The sequence below is a fragment of the Mirounga angustirostris genome, unplaced genomic scaffold, assembly GCF_029215605.1.
Source record: "Mirounga angustirostris isolate CCGP_5_RB_7025 unplaced genomic scaffold, mMirAng1.0.hap1 SCAF_3, whole genome shotgun sequence".
Classification (NCBI taxonomy): Eukaryota; Metazoa; Chordata; class Mammalia; order Carnivora; family Phocidae; genus Mirounga; species Mirounga angustirostris.
This window is the reverse complement of record NW_026991711.1, coordinates 33,574,801-33,593,381: the sequence shown is the minus strand read 5'-3', so window position 1 is coordinate 33,593,381 and position 18,581 is coordinate 33,574,801. Positions and strand designations below refer to the sequence as shown.

At 35.6% G+C, this 18,581-nt stretch overlaps 1 protein-coding gene across 4 annotated transcripts in view; it reads left to right on the top strand.

The window, feature by feature from the left end:
• The window catches only part of PIBF1 (progesterone immunomodulatory binding factor 1), a 212,115-nt gene that overhangs the window by 113,195 nt on the left and 80,339 nt on the right, over window positions 1–18,581 (top strand). For all 4 annotated transcript variants that reach the window (XM_064586007.1, XM_045869564.3, XM_064586008.1 and 1 more), the window contains 2 exons: window positions 9,022–9,187; window positions 15,844–15,994. In XM_064586007.1, coding sequence (XP_064442077.1) covers window positions 9,022–9,187; window positions 15,844–15,994 — 317 coding nt within the window. The remainder of the gene's footprint in view (window positions 1–9,021; window positions 9,188–15,843; window positions 15,995–18,581) is intronic.

Genomic DNA, 18,581 nt, shown 5'->3' with positions numbered 1-18,581 from the left:
GTGATAAAAACTGAGAGAAAACATTTGACAAAACAGGTAATAATGCAAAAAAATAAAATGTTGAAAATAACATTTCTGTTTTAATATCAATGAAAAGAAACCAATTTCAGATATATACTCTAATATACATTGTTCTGAGGTTTTTTGTTTGGGTTTTTTTTTTTTGTCTGCTTCAGGGGCTTGGGGGGTGTTGGTTTTTTTTGCTTTTGTTTTGTTTTTGCTTTTGTGAAGCACCGATTAGAAATTGTAGATTGGGTATGGTAGAACACCAGTGCCTATTCTTGGAATCAGAGATCTTTCAAACATTTTCAGGATATTAAAAAACCAGCTAAGACTTACTCTAGTGGACATTGATGATACATACTTCATCCCTTATTTGGCTAATAACACTTTATTGTGAGAAGTAAAATATATTTGAGACAGAATTATGTATATCGAAAGTAATGTTTCATTTTTTAATTTGCCTATTTCAAAGACTTCAAGTTGTCTTTAGGAAAATTATTTTTAAGTGAAATCATGTAACAAAAACAACTAACTTTTTTCTCCAGCTTCTCTTTCCCAGATATCTTTACCTATAGTAATAACAATTTTTTAGAATTTACACTTTTTCTTTTCTTTTTGTATTAATGTAAATATCCTTACGTGATATTAGATATATCCATAATACATGTCTAGATATGTACGTAAGTAATGAGTCTAGTTTGTATTTTTTAAAGAAACACGTCAGAATATATGGATCCAAATGAAAATATCCTCCATTAAAGCAGGCGCGTTTGGGGCTCGTACACTTCTCCCTACCGCCCTGGCAGTGCTCAGTAGGGTTACTTTGGAGCGGTGCTTGGAGCAACCCTCCACTGTAAAGGCCTTATTCCTTCAAAGATATATTTTGGTTCAAAAATTCAGACTTTACTCAGAGTAAAACCCATTGCATTGTGTGGGTGAATAAACTGGGTGCTACTATTTGGTGTGAAAAATGAGGTTAAGAAATTGGGGAGAGGCTAATAACAATAGAGAAATACTTAATGGAAAATTGCAGGGCCAATAATAATACTTACAAAAGGGGTTTAATAATGTAAAAGCTTTTTAAGTTATATCCACAAAAACAAGGATAGCAAATTCTGTATGAAGGTATGATTTACATATATAATGTGCATAATAAACATTTTATATATAATATCAAAGATTGGTGAGGATGTAGAGAAGCCATATTTCATATACTTCTGGTAATATTTTAAATTTATATTGCTATTTGGGAGGAAAATTGGGCAGAATCTACTAAAATTTAAAATCTTTTGACTCAACAATTCCATTTCATGGTATCTCAGAGAAACATAAACTTGTGCATGGGAGGCATTATTGGGATGGTCTTGGAAGCACTGTGTGTAATAAAAAATTGGAAATAATCTGAATATTCATCAGCTTAGAATTAAATAAATGGATTGAAATTAATTAAATAATTCTGTTTGCATAGTGATCTCCTGTGCAGCAAATGAAAGGAACGAGGTACAGACAGGGAAAGATCCCAAAACATATTCGTAAGTGAAAAAAAGAATTTACAGAGTATTTGTGACATGATGCCATTTTTAAAAAAAAAAGAAAAAAGAGACCAATATATCCTTCTGTGTATAATACATGCACATTGTTTAAAAAAAATCTAGAAATATACAGAAAATTGATAACAGTATTTATCTCTAAAAGGAGAAATGAGGTTGAGAGTAGTGATGAAGAGACCTTTAATCTTTATTTGTAATATTTGAAATTTTTACCCTGAGAATGGATTTGATAAATTTCTTACAGAATTGAAAATAAATTTGAAAATGTTTACTTGTGCAGAGAAGACAAGAAGGAAAGATATAAAGATATAAACAGCAGTTATTATGAGCTTATGAATGATATTCTTCTATTATTATATAATCAGTACAAACATTAAAAAGACTTTTTTAAAAAAAGACACATTGTAAATGGTGAAAAGAAAATTCTTATGTGGCTTATAATTACCTCAGCATAAAAATGAATCAAAATTGTTTATTTTAAAAGATTTATGTATGTATTTGAGAGCGACAGAGTGTGCACGAGTGGGAGGAAAGCACAGGGAGAGAATCTTCAGACTCCCCACTGAGCACAGAGTCTGACATGTCACAAGCATCGAGCTTAGGACTCATGAGATTATGACCTGAGCCAAAACCAGGAGCCAGGCACTTAACCCACTAAGCCATCCAGGTGCCCCTCAAAATTATTTGTTAAATAATAACAGAATTATTTGTTCAAATAAGTATCTGTTTCCCAGTCCTGTAAAATAGTTGCACTCGTCCTGATACCACTGGTGCATTCGTTAAAAATTCAGTCCTCTTTCTTTTAGTTGCAGTTCATGTAATGCATGTATATTAGGCTCTAGTAAATCCATTAGTATAGTTTTGGCACATAATTTTAACTACTGGTTTAAGTTACCAAGTTTCAAATAAGTGTGAAGGACTTTTGCCTTCCTATGTTTGATATTGTATCTCTTTAAACAGAAATGTGTGTAGGGGTGCCTGGGTGGCTCGGTCCTTAAGCATCTGCCTTCGGCTGAGGTCATGACCCTCTCTCTCTTTGTCTCTAAATAAATAAATAAAATCTGTCAAATAAATAAATAAATAAAATCTTAAATAAAAGTGTCTATATTATATAAATCTTAAATATGATGCATGGCCCACAGGTGTTTTCTTACCAATTAGTTAAGTTCTAAAATACAAGTTTTAGTAAACCCTCATATACTTGTCTTTACTTAAATATGACCTTAACAGAAATGCCTTCCCTGCCCAAGGCCTTTTTTTTTTTTTTTTTTTTAAAGATTTTATTTACTTATTTGTCAGAGGAAGAGAGAGCACAAGCAGGGAGAGCAGCAGGCAGAGGGAGAAGCAGGCTTCCCGCTGAGCAGGGAGCTGGATGCAGGACTCGATCCCAGGATACTGGGATCACGACCTGAGCCAAAGGCAGACACTTAACTGACTGCTGCCCAACGTCTTTAAAATAGCACCACGACTATCTCTATCATTCTCTGTTCCCGTACTCTGCGTATTTTTATTAGAATTTATTAGCGTTATCACCTTACATTTGTTTATCTCCCACTATTAGAATGTGAGTTCCTTGAAGAGTAGTGATGCAGTTTGTGTTTCACTGGTATCTAATAAGTAATACCTAACACAGGTGTCCAATAAGTATTTTTAAATGAATTAGATGTTGATGAATGAAATATTTTGGTTAATGGGAAGTTAGCCCTATAGAAGATAGCAATTTTAAAAGAAGAAATTAAAAATACACTTTTGTAGAAAGTATTGTGTCTTCTTGTGCCTCACTCTGAGTATGCTTTAAATATGTAGTTGGTAGAATACTAGTTAACGTACTGTTAGATATAGATCTATAGCTATAAATATACAGATAAATATATAGTGTTGAGAACCAGAAAAAAAAAACTTTAGACATAATTAAAAACTCAGTGGTTTTGTTTCTTTAACCTGAGACAGCTAGGTTTTTCTCAGCCACAGAAGCAGAAAATCCAAATGAACAGATTTTTTTCTCAGTTCTTAGTTGGAGTAAGTGAATCTTAGGGTTTCGTTAATTATTCAGTAATTTATCCAGAGACATTTTGAACATGTGATACAAGTTTAGAAATACATGTGGTATAAGTCTAGAAACACAACCAAAATTCTCTGTAAAAAGAATGAAAAATGAGCCTTATCCCATAGGAATTAGAAATAGCAGGCACACAGATTAGTTGAGGTGTGGATTAGTTATTAGCTTCACCAAAATGAATAATTTGAAAAGGAACATCAACTCAGTGAGGCCTTATTAAAAGAATAAGGGGGGCACCTGGGTGGCTCAGTCGTTGGGCGTCCGCCTTCGGCTCAGGTCGTGACCCCAGGGTCCTAGGATCGAGCCCCGCATTGTGCTCCTTGCTCAGCGGGAAGCCTGCTTCTCCCACTCCCACTCCCCCTGCTTGTGTTCCCTCTCTCACTGCCTCTCTGTCTGTCAAATAAGTAAATAAAATCTTTAAAAAGAATAAGGAAGAAGGAGCCCCTGGGCGGTGCAATCGGTTGAGCGACCAACTCTTGGTTTTGGCTCAGGTGGTGATCTCGGGGTCATGGGATTGGCGGCACCCCACCACCACCACCAGCGTTGGGCTCCAAGCTCAGTGACGAGTCTGCTGGGGTCTCTCTCATGAGTAGATAAAATCTTTCAAAAAAAAAAAGAAGAAGGCGGAAGAGGAGTTGCAGACCGCAAAGTAAAATGAGATTGGTAGCCCACCTATGTAAGACTGATTCTCAGTTGATTAGAGATGTCAGCCCTCGTCAACTCCCAATTTCCCACAGCAAAATCCACCAAAGGCTTCCTATCTGGAGACTCAGGTGCATCTCTGTTTCAAAGCACTCCTTTTACATGTGGCAAGTTTATCAGCAGCCTCTGCCCCATTGATTTTGAAATTTAGAATTAGATAATCCTCCTCACACAAAGGATGTAGTGGTCCAACTGTGACTATTTTGTATTTTTCTGAGTCCCACAGTGTTTTCACTGTATTGACCCAGAATACCTTTCAATCCGTTAATCTACCTAATGCCTGACTACTAAAGATCCCCTGACCCCTTGCCAGTCACTGGAAATCCTGTTACTCTGCTTAGCTTCTTTGCCGTTCTTCCTTGTGCAGGTTTTACTTCCTATGCTCTGTCTACACATAGCTGTCCTCTGGCACCCCGACAAACGCCTTGCCTCCACTGCTGCACTGCCTTCCTTCCAGATTGGACCAGCTCTTACAGTTCTTAATGGAAGGACCACTTCCTGGTCCTGGTGATTACAGGAACTTCACTCCTGAATATAATCTGCTTGGGTATCTAAATATCCAGTTTTAATATTGGGATAGCCATGAACATTTTGTGGACAAAATTCAAAGATCAGTTGTTGTTTCTTGTTGGAATAAAAAAAAACAAACTGAGATTAAATAAACAGTTAAAAATTATATAGGTCCTTCACCTTTTTACCCAATGATAACCTTGTTGATAGAGTTGGGAATAAACCATATACATTTCTTGGCTTAATAATCAGAGTGTAATGAGCAAGACTTTCACCATAGTGTATATATAAAGACTGCTCATGTAAGTATTGTTATAAAAACCTGTTGTTATTGAGGCGGAGTCGGTTAGCATCGGACTCTTGGTTTCCGTTCAGGTTGTGATTCCAGGATCATGAGATCAAGCCTGGCTTCCAGTTCCACGCTCACTTGGCACAGGGTCTGTTTGAAATTCACTCTCCCTCTCCCTCTGCCCCTCCACTCATGCTCTGTCTCTCTCTAAAATAAATAAATAAATCTTATTTATAAAAAAACCAAAAATCTGTTGTTATTTAGTGTTTTATGCAGTGCTTTTGTTCAGATGAGTTCTTCCATTTCTGAGATTGAATGCCATGTTGATCTTTCTCCTGCAGTTATTTCTTAGCATTGCAGAATATACTATGCTACTTGGAGTTACTTCGCCATAGCCTGAGAGCATTTCTTATGGTCAGCACGTCTGTAGCTCCCTATTTAATAGGTGGTTTTCACCTTTTAACCTGTCTCCTTATATCTCTGGCTTAAAAATCTGTTGTAGTGTATTCCTTAAGAGCAAACAGTTAATTCTAGAATTTTATATTACTATTTTTAAAGCACTATGTGATATATGGGTGAGTCTTACGAAAACTAAAAACCCAGTTACAGATATAGCATAATCTAGCTAAATTGGGGCCTGGGATAAGATCATTGTGAGGATAGTTGGAGATTCTGATTATACTTTTAACTTTATAGGAAATTTGACCTCTTAGGGTTACTATGCTGAATTGGAATGTGAAACATACAGTTGTTAATATGTGAATAATAATGACTTTGTTCAAATAAGATATTCACATTATGAGAATAAGATGAGAAGTCAGAATCAACAAAGTAAAATGTGACAGGTTATATTAGCAAAGCAAGCAAGCAGGAATTTCCTGGGATGGCGGTGCTCGCTCTTATCATCCAGTCCTCATGCTGGAACTGCTTTTGCCGCTCTAATGTTTCTTCAGCATCGTCACAGCTCACTTGAACAATTTCAGAATTTTTACACAGGCATCATGACTGGAGGCAGAGTTTTTCATTGGATAAACAACGCAGGAATAGAGTAGTCCTTTAGAATTATCATTTGACTTCTAGAAGTGTCAATTTAGTAAACCTAGTGTTCTCAGATTTCTAGGAGATAACTATCGTTATTTAACTTTTCAATATAGGGAAGAGTAATAGTGCTAAAAGTAACTTTCAAGTGCTGTGTAATGAATAAGAACAAGTGGAGCTAAAAGCTGAGCCTGTAATTTCCTATTTGGAGTTGGCATTGATTACCCAACAATGTCTTGAATCCATAAGAAGGCAAACTTCACAGTTTAACCTTTTCAAAGCAATTTTAAAGATCAATATCACCTTCTAAATGACTTATCTAGAATTTATTTTGCTAATGGAGTCTAGTGTGTTCCTTAAGTGTAGCATACAAAATAGATATTGATTTCACACATGTTTTATACATTTATATTTATAAAACAACCTACCCCAGGGAAACTTTCATGTCAGTAAAATGTTGAATTAATAAATGTTTGAGTAAAATAATTTTTTTTTGCCACTTGACACCCATGAGAATGGCTATAATAAAAGAAAAACAGACAATAGCAAGTGTTGATAAGGATGTGGAGAAATCAGCACCCTTATAACTGCTGGTGGGAATGTAAAATAGTCCAGCCACATTGGAAAGCAGTTTGGTGGTTCCTCAGAAGTTAAAAATAGAGTGACCATTTGACCTAGCAATTCTTTTCCTGGGTATATAACTAAGAGAAACAAAAACATGTTTACACGAAAACTTCTACACAAATGTTCATAGTAACATTATTTGTAATAGCCAAAAAGGTAGAAACGACCCATATGTCCAAGAGCTGATGAATGGATAAACAAATTATGGTATATCCATGCAATGGAATATTATTCAGCCATAAAAAGGAATGGAGTACTAATTCATGGTACAATATGGATGAACCTTGAAAACATCAAAAAGCCACATATTATATGATTCCATTTATATGAAATGTCCAGAGTAAGCAAATCCATACAGTAAGAAAGTAGAGTAGTGGTTGCCAGGGCCTGGGGGGAGAGGGGGATAGAGAGGGATTGATTGCTAAATGAACACGAGTTTCTTACTTGGGGTGATAGAAACATTTTGTAATTAGATAATGGTGATGCACAACTTTGTGAATATACCAAAAACTATAAAAAGTGAATTATATACTTTTAAGCGTTAATTTTACAGTGTATATATTGTGTCTCAATAAAAAAATATTGTCAATGTTTGCTTATCTGTATAAAAATATTTTTAAAATAAAATTGTGGAAAGTTTTACATATATATATACACATATATATGTGTGTATATATATATGTATAAGTTATACATATATATAATTACTGGCAGGACTTTCCAAAAAGTTAAACACACAAGCTGGCATTTACCTGAAAGCCTTGCTATATCTTAAATCATGTGTACCAATATACATTGAACTTCTACCAATCTGAATGTGAAATGTTTTTATCAAAGACAAAATATCAAGAGTGAAGTAGCCAAGAGCAAATACCTAATGCATATCTTCTCTGATTGTACTTTGAATGTTATTGTTACTGTCACATAGCGAAATGACCTTTCAAAAGCTTATCTGACCTCAGAAATGTCAGTTAAGAATATCACATAGTCATGGAAAGATCATTGCTGTAGAGTCTAAATAGAGCTGGATTTGACACCCAACCTGAAATTTACTAGCAGCTTCTTTCTGTTAAGGAAATTCTCTGACATCTCTGAGCCTTTGGTTCTTCATCTGAAAAATCCTTAATAGAGTTGTTGTAAGGTTACATGAGATACCCTGAATAAAATTGACTGTGCTCTCTGCTTCCCTGCTGTACACATACTCTTGTTTCTTCTCTCTACAGCACTTCCCACCCCAGACCTCCTCATACACTCCCCACCACACACACGCATCCATACAAACCAAATTATGTCTCTCCTTCCTCTATGTTCCCATTGAACCTAGAGACTACCCTATTGAAGCACTTGCCATACTCTATTGAATTTTCATGTTTATTTGCCTGTCTTCCCCAGAAAACTAACTTGTTTAAGAGGAGGGAAACCATTTTGTCTGCCATTGTATATACATTTACCTAGCATAGTGACTAGCTGAATAAATATTTGAATAAATGAATTTTAATAACATAATCTAGCATTATATTGGGTTCATAATGGGCCCCTAAAACAATATAATGTTTCTGTGTTTTCCTCTCTAGAACATAATCATCCTGAAGCATTTTCAAATTTATAATAGGTGGTGATTTATATATGGAAAGGGTTTTATTACTATTTAGACCTATGGAATGAAGAAAACATTCCTTATCTGTGTTGTAATATACTACTTGTTATATATTTATCTCGGTAATCTGTGCATTATGTTTTCTTGTAATATCCAAATATATATATATTTACTAAAAAATTTATCTTACAAAAATCCTAAGAATTTGCAGTCCATTGTGCATATTTCCTGCCATCCTCCATCTGACAGTACTTAGAAACAGCAAGCTTGGAATCAATTTAGCTATAGATTTAAGAAGGCCTTTGAAATGTATAGAAATTAAATCATTTTAAGCAATATAACTGAAACTTGCTCTTACTATTTTTTATTTTAAATGTGTTACAAAATAATAGGGAATAATTATTTGGGGATGGAAGGAATAAAAATAAGGGAGCAATAGAAGTAGTTTAGTTAGTATGTTTTGTTCTCCAGACTTAGCATATTTCCATACATATGCCTTTCTAAATTATTTACAAAAGCTTTGCTGTATAAATATAAGTTATTAACTACATAATAATGGGGGGGGAAGAAAAGATAGAAGTATAATGTTTATGTTTATATAAATCATTGAGATTTCTGTAGAGTCTCATAACCATTCTGCTTCTTCCAGGTACAGAGAACTGCAACTTAGTACAGAAAGCAAAGTAACAGAATATCTCCATCAAAGTAAATTAAAATCTTTTGAAAGTGAGCGTGTTCAACTTATCCAAGAGGAAACTGCAAGAAATCTCACACAGTGTCAGTTGGAATGTGAAAAATATCAGAAAAAATTAGAGGTACATATACGGACTTTTCTTTTAAAATTAGCAGAACAGGGGCGCCTGGGTGGCTCCGTAGGCTAAGCGTCCAACTCTTGGTTTCAGCTCAGGTCCTGATCTCAGGTTGGTGAGATTGAGCTTCATGTTGGACTCCATGCTCAGCATGTAGTCTGCTTGAGATTCTTTTCCCCACCCTCTCCATCTTTTGGAGATGCCCCTTTGCTCCCCACCCCTGCTCACACACTCTCCCCCCTCCTCCCTTTCTCTCTCTCTCTCATAAAAAAATAAAATCTTAAAAAAAAAAAAAAGGTAGCATAACATGGGGCTCCTGGCTGGCTCAGTCAGTAGAACATGCAACTCTTGATCTCGGGGTCAGGAGTTAGAGCCTCACTTTGGGCATAGAGTTTAATTTTAAGAAATAATTAAAAGTGTAATATAATTAGCTTAACATGTAAGCTTAATAAGTACAAGGTCAAGACCATATTGAGCTTTATTTTACCTGTAAGACCTAGCACTGCCCTGCATGTGTACATGTGCACACACACACACACAAAACATGTATATTTCAGAAAGATGTGTAACAAAAAGGACTAGAATTGTTAGGAAAAAGAAAGAAAAAAAAGATCTCATTCACATAGCAACTAAAAATATATAATTACTTGGAATAGTGCAGAGCCTATATCAAGAAAAGCATACAACTTCACTAATATATAAGAAATACCATCTTTCTGGAAGGTAATATGCAATATTAAATATTTTTCTATTTTTATCAAGTGATATATTTTTAATCAAATGCTAGCATGCTCTTTTTTAACTGAACAAAGTAATTTGTAGTATAAGTAGAAGAGAAAGGATTAGCAGTTTTTCAGATTTACTTATTTATTAGAGAGAAACAGCATGTGTGCAAATGGTGGGAGGGGCAAAGGGGGAGAATCTTCAAGCAGACTCCCCACTGAGCGTGGGGCTCAATCTTTCAACACTGAGATCATGACCTGAGCCAAAACCAAGAGTTGGATGCTCAACCAACTGAGCCACCCAGGTGCCCCAAGAATAATCAATTTTTGAAGAAGATTGTTAAAAAGAAATATGTATCACATTTTAAAATTCATTCTGAGGCAAGAACAATTAAAATCCACCCAGAAAACATCCATAAGTGGTATCAAGTACAAACTCAAGACCCATAATCACATAAATTTAAGAATGTATTCATTGGGGGCGCCTGGGTGGCTCAGTTGGTTAAGCGACTGCCTTCGGCTCAGGTCATGATCCTGGAGTCCCAGGATCGAGTCCCGCATTGGGCTTCCTGCTCAGCAGGGAGTCTGCTTCTCCCTCTGACCCTCCCACTTCTCATGCTGCTGTCTTTCATTCTCTCTCTCTCAAATAAATAAATAAAATGTTAAAAAAAAAAAAAGAATATTCATTGTAAAGGTTATATTACAAATCGGGGGAAAAGTGGATTGGACAACAAATAGTGCTGTGATCATCATTTGAGTATTTAGAGAAAATAGTTACTTATATGCTTCACACTGCATATCAAAGTAAAACTCAGATGGATCCTAGCTAAATGTAAATACAGAACTGTAATACTATTAAAAGTAAATACAGGGGCACCTGGATGACTCAGTTGGTTAAGCGACTGCCTTCGGCTCAGGTCATGATCCCAGGGTCCTGGATTGAGTCCAATCAGGCTCCCTGCTCAGTGGGGAGCCTACTTCTCCCTCTCCCTCTGCCTGCCGCTCTGCCTACTTGTGCTGTCAAATAAATAAAAATTTTAAAAATCTTAAAAAAAAAGTAAATACAGATGAAATTTTATATTATGTCAGTTTGCGGATTAATTCTGTTGATCTGTTGATTAAAAACGGGAAGAAATCATATAGGAAAAATAAAATCTTTAATGCTTCTGTGTTTAAAAAAAAGTCTGAATAATATTAAAGGGCAAAATGAAGACTGAAGAATAATATTCATGTTATATAAGAGAAAAGGTTGTCTCCTTACTTTTAAAAGATCTCTTATCAAAAGGACATACCTTCCTCTTCTAGAGAATAGGTGGGAAGAAGGAATGAACTGTTTCCAACAAAAGACATGCAAATTGCCGAGAAATAGACAAAAACATGTATTCTCCCTAAGCATTACAGAAATGTAAATTTAAACTCTTTTCTACTTTTACATGGGTCTGTTGTTTTCAAACTGCTGGCAAGAGTACCCTTAAAAGGGAAACCTTAAGCAGTTAGAAAACAGAACATCTCTTCTGGAGGACAATATGGTGACCTATGTTAAAGTCCTTAAAAAATCGATCCAGTAGGGGCACCTGGGTGGCTCAGTCCATTAAGCAGCTGCCTTCAGCTCAGGTCATGATCCTGGAGTCCCAGGATCGAGCCCCACATCGAGCCCCACATTGAGCCCCACATCAGGCTCCCCACTCAGCGGGGAGTCTGCTTCTCCCTCTGCCCTTCACCCTGCTCGTGCACACCCTCTCCACTCTCTCTGTCTCAAATAAATAAATAAAATCTTAAAAAAAAAAATTGATACAGTAATTTTAAAGGAATTTTACCTGAGGAAATAATAAGAGATGCTTATAAAGGTTTATATTAATGGAATATATCATGGCATTATTTATTACACTAAAAATTGGAATTTATTTATTTAAATAGTTGATAATTAAACAATTTTCAGTTAGTATATTATAAACTAACTTTTTTGCTATATTCATGTATTCTATGGTTACATGTAGTCATGTTCCTGAATATTTTAGATTTGTGGGAAGTGCTCATTTAAAAAATTGAAAGATGTAATAATGTCATTAGCATGATTAATTAGCTAATGATGTAAGTTTTCGTTACAGTAATCTCTCAGAGATTACATTTCTGAAAAGTACTCTAATAGGTAAAACTAAGATTAACAAGATAAAGGTTCTCACAGAAAATGAAGCCTTAGGAAAAAAAATAAAGATGATATTAAATACATATGTATTTAAAGAAACAGAAGTAAAAATTGTGGATAGTGTATACTTCTAAAGCAAACCAGTATTCAGCGTTTAAAACTTTTTCAAATACCTTCTTCAGGAACCTACTGTAGCCATAATCTGCAACAGCAGATTCTCCCAAACATTTTCGATTAGACTGTATTTGATCGGCTCTAATTTGAAATTCATCTTTTGCAAGTCATATTTTCCATGGTTCAAATTTCATAATTTCTAGCAAAATGCCTTTCGTTTTTTGTTTGTTTGTTTTTTCCCAAATTGGATGACTGTGCTTGAGGGTGTGTCTCAGGACAGGTAGAAGAGGGATGGGAGGTATAGATAGGAAGACAGGGAAGCACTTCCTTCTCTGTACTTCTGACACACACATTTCACTAAATAATACTTTATGACACATGGTACTGATGTTTTCTGAACCATTCTGTTTTACTATTTTAGATGGTTGCAGTCCATATTGATTTCATGACCTCTTAGGTTACAACTTGCAGTATGAAAACCACTCTCCCATAGACCTACCCACTTGGTCAGTGAATGAGTTGACTAGCAATTATTGTGGGGTTTTTTGTGTGTAAAGGTTATGGAGAAACACCTTTGTAAAACATACTATGATTCTGAAAACCGATTGATAAAACTGAGGCTTTAGGGGAATTTCTTTACATTTTTTCCTCCATTAAACCGGGAGCCTTGAGGGGACAGGGACTGTTCATTTATCATTGTGTCGCCAATACCTAACACAGTGCTTTGCTGATGGTGGATGCTCAGTAAATAATGAATGAGTGTGGGACGCCTGGGTGACTCAGTCGGTTAAGCGTCTGCCTTTGGCTCAGGTCATGATCCCGGGGTCCTGGGATCGAGTCCCGCATCGGGCTCCCTACTCCGGGGGGAGCCTGCTTCTCCCTCTGCCTCTGCCTCTCTCTCTCTCTCTGTCTCTCATGAATGGTTAAATAAAATCTTAAAGAATGAATGAATGGTTTGATGAATGTTACTGCCGTACTATTGTTCGAATCCATTTTTCTGTAATACTGGAAAGTATTTCTAAAACAGTTCTTTTTTATAATGAATGTAGAGAGAAATAAATTTGTGAAGGATAAAGTTTGTTGTATTTATATACTTTTCTGTGTCTTTTACCCAATATTCTCATTGATTTACAGCTTGGAGACAATTTATTGTACTTTATCAATTGGCAAAGGCTCCCAGAACACTGGCTTTATATTTTTATCTCTTTTTTTTTTTTAAAAGATTTTATTTATTTATTTGACAGAGAGAGAGATAGTGAGAGCAGGAACACAAGCAGGGGGAGCGGGAGAGCGAGAAGCAGGCTTCCTGCCGAGCAGGGAGCCCGATGTGGGACTCGATCCCAGGACCCTGAGCCGAAGGCAGATGCTTAACGACTGAGCCACCTAGGCGCCCTTTTGTCTCTTTTTAAAGCAATTATTGACCTATAGTTTTGTATTATCATTCTATTATTTAAAGGAAGGAAATATCCACTGTGAAAGCTTAGTATCTAAGGGATTTCTAAAAGCAGCTGCTGATCTATTTTATGCATTCATGTTCGAACTCAAATGTTCATGTATTGGTTTTTCCTAAAGAATCTTTCATATGATAACCGTCCATAGGTCCAATAATCAAGATCTTCTTTGGCTTTTCAGAAACAGTAATAAATGTATTTATAGCAACCACTCAGACAAATCCACAGTAAAAGGGAATTCTCCACCATAGAATACAGAGGTGTTAGGTGTTTCTGGCGGTCTCTCCTCTGTGTTATGAAGAGAGAATTTTAAATTGTATCTCTCAATTTAATACTACTTTTAAAATCTCTAATTAAAATAATACTTTATAAATACCCCATCTTCAACATTTTGATTGTTTATCTCTTTAGATATCCACTTCTGCAGTTTTTCATTGTGTGGTGTTTTTACTGAGGGAGGTGGGGTACAGATGAAAAGTATCAGCTGTGCTGTGAGAATAATCATTTAGCAGTGTCCTTACTGATCCTCTCTTTTGACTGTGGAATTATTGTGATCAGCCACCAAAGTCTTAATGAATTACATCTCAATATAATAAATTATACGAAAGCTCTAGATTATTTCACTGACTAGCAATTTAGTTATAATGAATTAATAAGTTTCTAGAGAACATATTCCCAGCTGGCAAGAATAAAGAAGAAATAATACTAAAAGATGAATTTTCTTTTTCTGATCCAATCAGGGATACTAAAATCATCCCATCATCATCATCTTTATAATAATTATTATCATAATCATCATTATTCCCATGTTACTATTTCTTTATCCTCCAAAGGAGTAAATGTGGAAGGTGGGGGATAATGTTCAATTTACTTTGGGGAGAAGTTTTGATGGAAATCATTAAAGGAAAATAAGATAGAATAGGTTAAGGAAACTGTAATTTCTCTTTGTAAAACCTGGAAATAGATCTGCATCTTTTCCTTTTTCCACATCATAGAAAGCATACAATCACATACATTTGTTAAGGGAACTTTATGTCATGAGAGAAAATAAGTTGTGTTAAAAATTGTTTCATTATAGAGAATTCTGAGCAATTAAGCAGGTGGATCTCTATGTCTGCGAGCCATTTAATACAACATTCTCATAATTCTTACGGTAGTAATAGTATTTTTCAGACTTACATACAGACTTGTATTCTAGGCACTGTGCTAATAAGCCCTGCGAATATATCATCTTATGTAATCCTTCCAACAATGTTTTGAGGTAGACCTAGAAAGAATAATGGCCTAAGATCCACAACTAGTAAGTGTCAAAGCCAGAATTGAAATACAAAGCTTTCTGGCTACAAACCCATATTCTTAACCATAATATTTTGTTGCTTCTAAGGAAATACTACATTGCTTATGCTGTATTGGGAAGCAAGTGTAATACCACTGCATAATTTAGTCTGTTCTAGTTAGTAAACTTTCTAGATAATTGGAGTGTAATTTAAGCATTAAAAAACATTTCCTGTGCCACTAGAAATATCTCCTATTTTTTTAGTGAATACATTATCATCATAGTGATTCCTTCAACGTATCACCATTGAAGAATGTAGGATTTTTTGTTCTTATACAAAATAACTCCAATTTCCATATCTCTTTTTTTATAATTTTTAAAATCCTTCCTTTCTATACAAAGGCATTTTTTGTTACTGCCCCAAGTGGCACTTCATATTTATCATTTTAATTTGTTGCCTTGAATTTATAATTGTTCAAGAAACCAGAAATCTCATTAAAACCATGGTAAGCATAGATGAAATAAGCTCTGATGGAAAACTGAAGGATGAGTATATCATTTTTACACACAGCTTTGTAAGCCTGCAAGCCTTTCTCCAGTGGCTAAAATGGCCAAATAAATGACCTTCTGGTAAGTATGGCACTCTTGCATTTTCTTAGTTCTAACAAGTAAATGCTAATCTTACTCCTATAACTATTTCAAAGTTTTAAATTTGTTTTTTATTCACTTCATACAATAACGTGCTTCATAATTTTCAGTTACAGATGAATGAATTATTTGCCTTAGAAATAAATGTATCTTACATTCTCAGTCATCTCAGTTGAGCTACTTCTCCTCATATTAAAATCATTAGAAAAGGGAAAAAATGTGAAAGTATTTTTGTGTCACATATTTGTCTTAACTGTTAACCTTGTTTAATTCTGCCTTTGCAATTTTTTTTCTTCCACTGTTAGGTTTTAACTAAAGAATTTTACAGTCTCCAAGCTTCTTCTGAAAAACGCATTACTGAACTTCAATCACGGAACTCTGAGCATCAGGCAAGGCTAGACATTTATGAGAGATTGGAAAAAGAGCTCGATGAAATAATAATGCAAACTGCAGAAAGTAAGTCTCCCGCTACCTCACACACACAACTCTTTGCTGGCAGCACAAGGAACCTGGTATTGTTTCTAAAACCGCTTTGGTATATTTCTTTAAAATCCAGTTGGTGACTTTCAAAAAATATATATCTTACATCTTAAAAATTAGTTAATCTTAATTTCAGTAGTTGGCACTTAAAAAAATCAGTTAACTATGACAGATTTTATCTTTTCATTTATACAGTTCCTCATCGAACAATTAAATGTTTACATGTGCCAGGAACCTGGGGCTTTGGAGTTCACGTGATAATTCTACCTGATGAGAGCTTCTAACCTAGACCACTGGAAGAAGCAAACATATTGGGGCGCCTGGGTGGCTCAATCGTTAAGAGCCTGCCTTCAGCTCAGGTCATGATCTCAGGGTGCTGGGATCGAGCCCCGCATCGGGCTCCCTGCTCGGCGGGAAGCCTGCTTCTCCCTCTCCCACTCCCCCTGCTTGTGTTCCCTCTCTCGCTGTCTCTCTCTGTCAGATAAATAAAAAATCTTAAAAAAAAAAAAAGACAAATATATTGAAGATAAAGTAGTGAGATATGTGCTATTAGCAAGAAATAGGCGTTTCTCAGTGGAAATACAGAAGAGGTTCTAAGTTAATTCCACCTTGGTGGTGAGGAATACAGTACCTAAGAGGGAAGGTGACACTTTGAATGAGTCGTAGAAAACAAAAATTCCTTGAATATACCTGGTTATAATCCTGGACCTTCAATTTCTACTTCTTCTGTTTCCTCTTATTACACAATCTTCCTGTGTTATCCTTGGTGTTAAAGGAATATTTTAAATTAAACTTTCACCATTGACTGAGATGTTTGCTACAGCACATTATTTTTGTTTGAAAGTCAGAAATATCAGGGACTTTCTTATCAAGTGGGTTTAAACTTCAGTTGAAGTTGAAATTGAATTCGAATCTGTTTTGTGCACATTTTCTTGTAAAGGATATGTTATATTTGTAGGCCTATTTAAGGAAAACTTTTGTTTCATTCCTATCAGTATCTTTCTTCCACTTCTAGAGTCAATATCATAACTGCAAGTTTCCAAATTTGTCTTCAGTGTCTTCCCTGGAGTCAGAGGAATCTCTATAAAATACAGATTTGATTGTACCATACCCCTGCGTTAATGCCTCTGTCATCTTAAGATAGCATGAAGTCAGATTCCTTAGCACAACTTCTTGCATTAGACCTTCCTTTATCTTTCATGCCTTGCCATTCCCTATCATATCATCTTATTTTTTTATTATTATGTTATGTTAATCACCATACAGTACATCATTAGTTTTTGATGTAGTGTTCCATGATTCATTGTTTGCGTATAACACCCAGTGCTCCATTCAATACGTGCTCTCTTTAATACCCATCACCAGGCTAACCCATCCTCCCACCCCCCTCCCCTCTAGAACCCTCAGTTTGTTTCTCAGAGTCCATAGTCTCTCATGGTTCATCTCCCCCTCCGATTTCCCCCCTTCATTTTTCCCCTCCTGCTATCTTCTTATTTTGAAAGTTCCATACTCCGTCTTATCTTCAGAATTTTGCATATGTCCCTCTGTCTAAAGAAATCAGGAGTAGAACAGAACTTCCTCAATCTGATAAAGGATACCTACAAAGAACCTACAGCTAATATCATTCCTAATGATGAAATAGTAAATGCTTTCTCTTTAAGGGAGAGTGAGTACAAGGCAAGGATTTCTATTTTTATAACATATGAAACATTGTAATGCAGTTTAAAATACTTTTTATATTCCATTTATATGGAAATGCAGGGGCCTAGTAAAAGGCCCACATTTAATAATACTAGTACACACCTACCAAAATGGCTGAAGTTAGAAAGACTGGTTATAACAATGTTAGTGAGAATATAGAACTGCAATTTGGTATAAAACCAAACAACCTATCCATTAATACAGCAATTCTATTCCTATGTATTTTGCCCAAGAGAAAAGAAAGCATATGCATACAAAAAGAGTTCTACCTGGATATTCAGGAGCTGTATTCATGATAGTCAAAAACTGGCAACAACCCAGGTGACTATCACAGGAAAATGGCTAATCAAACCATAATACATTTTATATTGTAGACCTACTACTCCTCAATAAAAAGAAACAAATTACTGATGTCTTCAGCAACATGGATGAATCTGAAAAACTTTATGCTTAGTCCTAGAAGCCTTATATGACTAAATTTATATAAAAATCTAGAAGAGGAGAAACTAATCTATAGTAAAAAAAAAATGCAGAACAGTGGTTGCCTCTAAGGATGGTTGTCACCAAAAATTAAATGGGAAAAGAGGGCGCCTGGGTGGCTCAGTCGTTAAGCATCTGCCTTCGGCTCAGGGCATGATCCCAGGGTCCTGGGATCGAGCCCCACATCAGGCTCCCTGCTCGGCGGGGAGCCTGCTTCTCCCTCTCCCTCTGCTGCTGCTCCCCTACTTGTGCTCTCTGTCAAATAAATAAATAAAATCTTTTAAAAAAATAAAAATAAAAAAATAAATGGGAAAAGAGATATTAGGGAACTTCCCAGGGTGTTGGAATTCTGTATCTTAACAGGGTTTGTGTTACACATGTG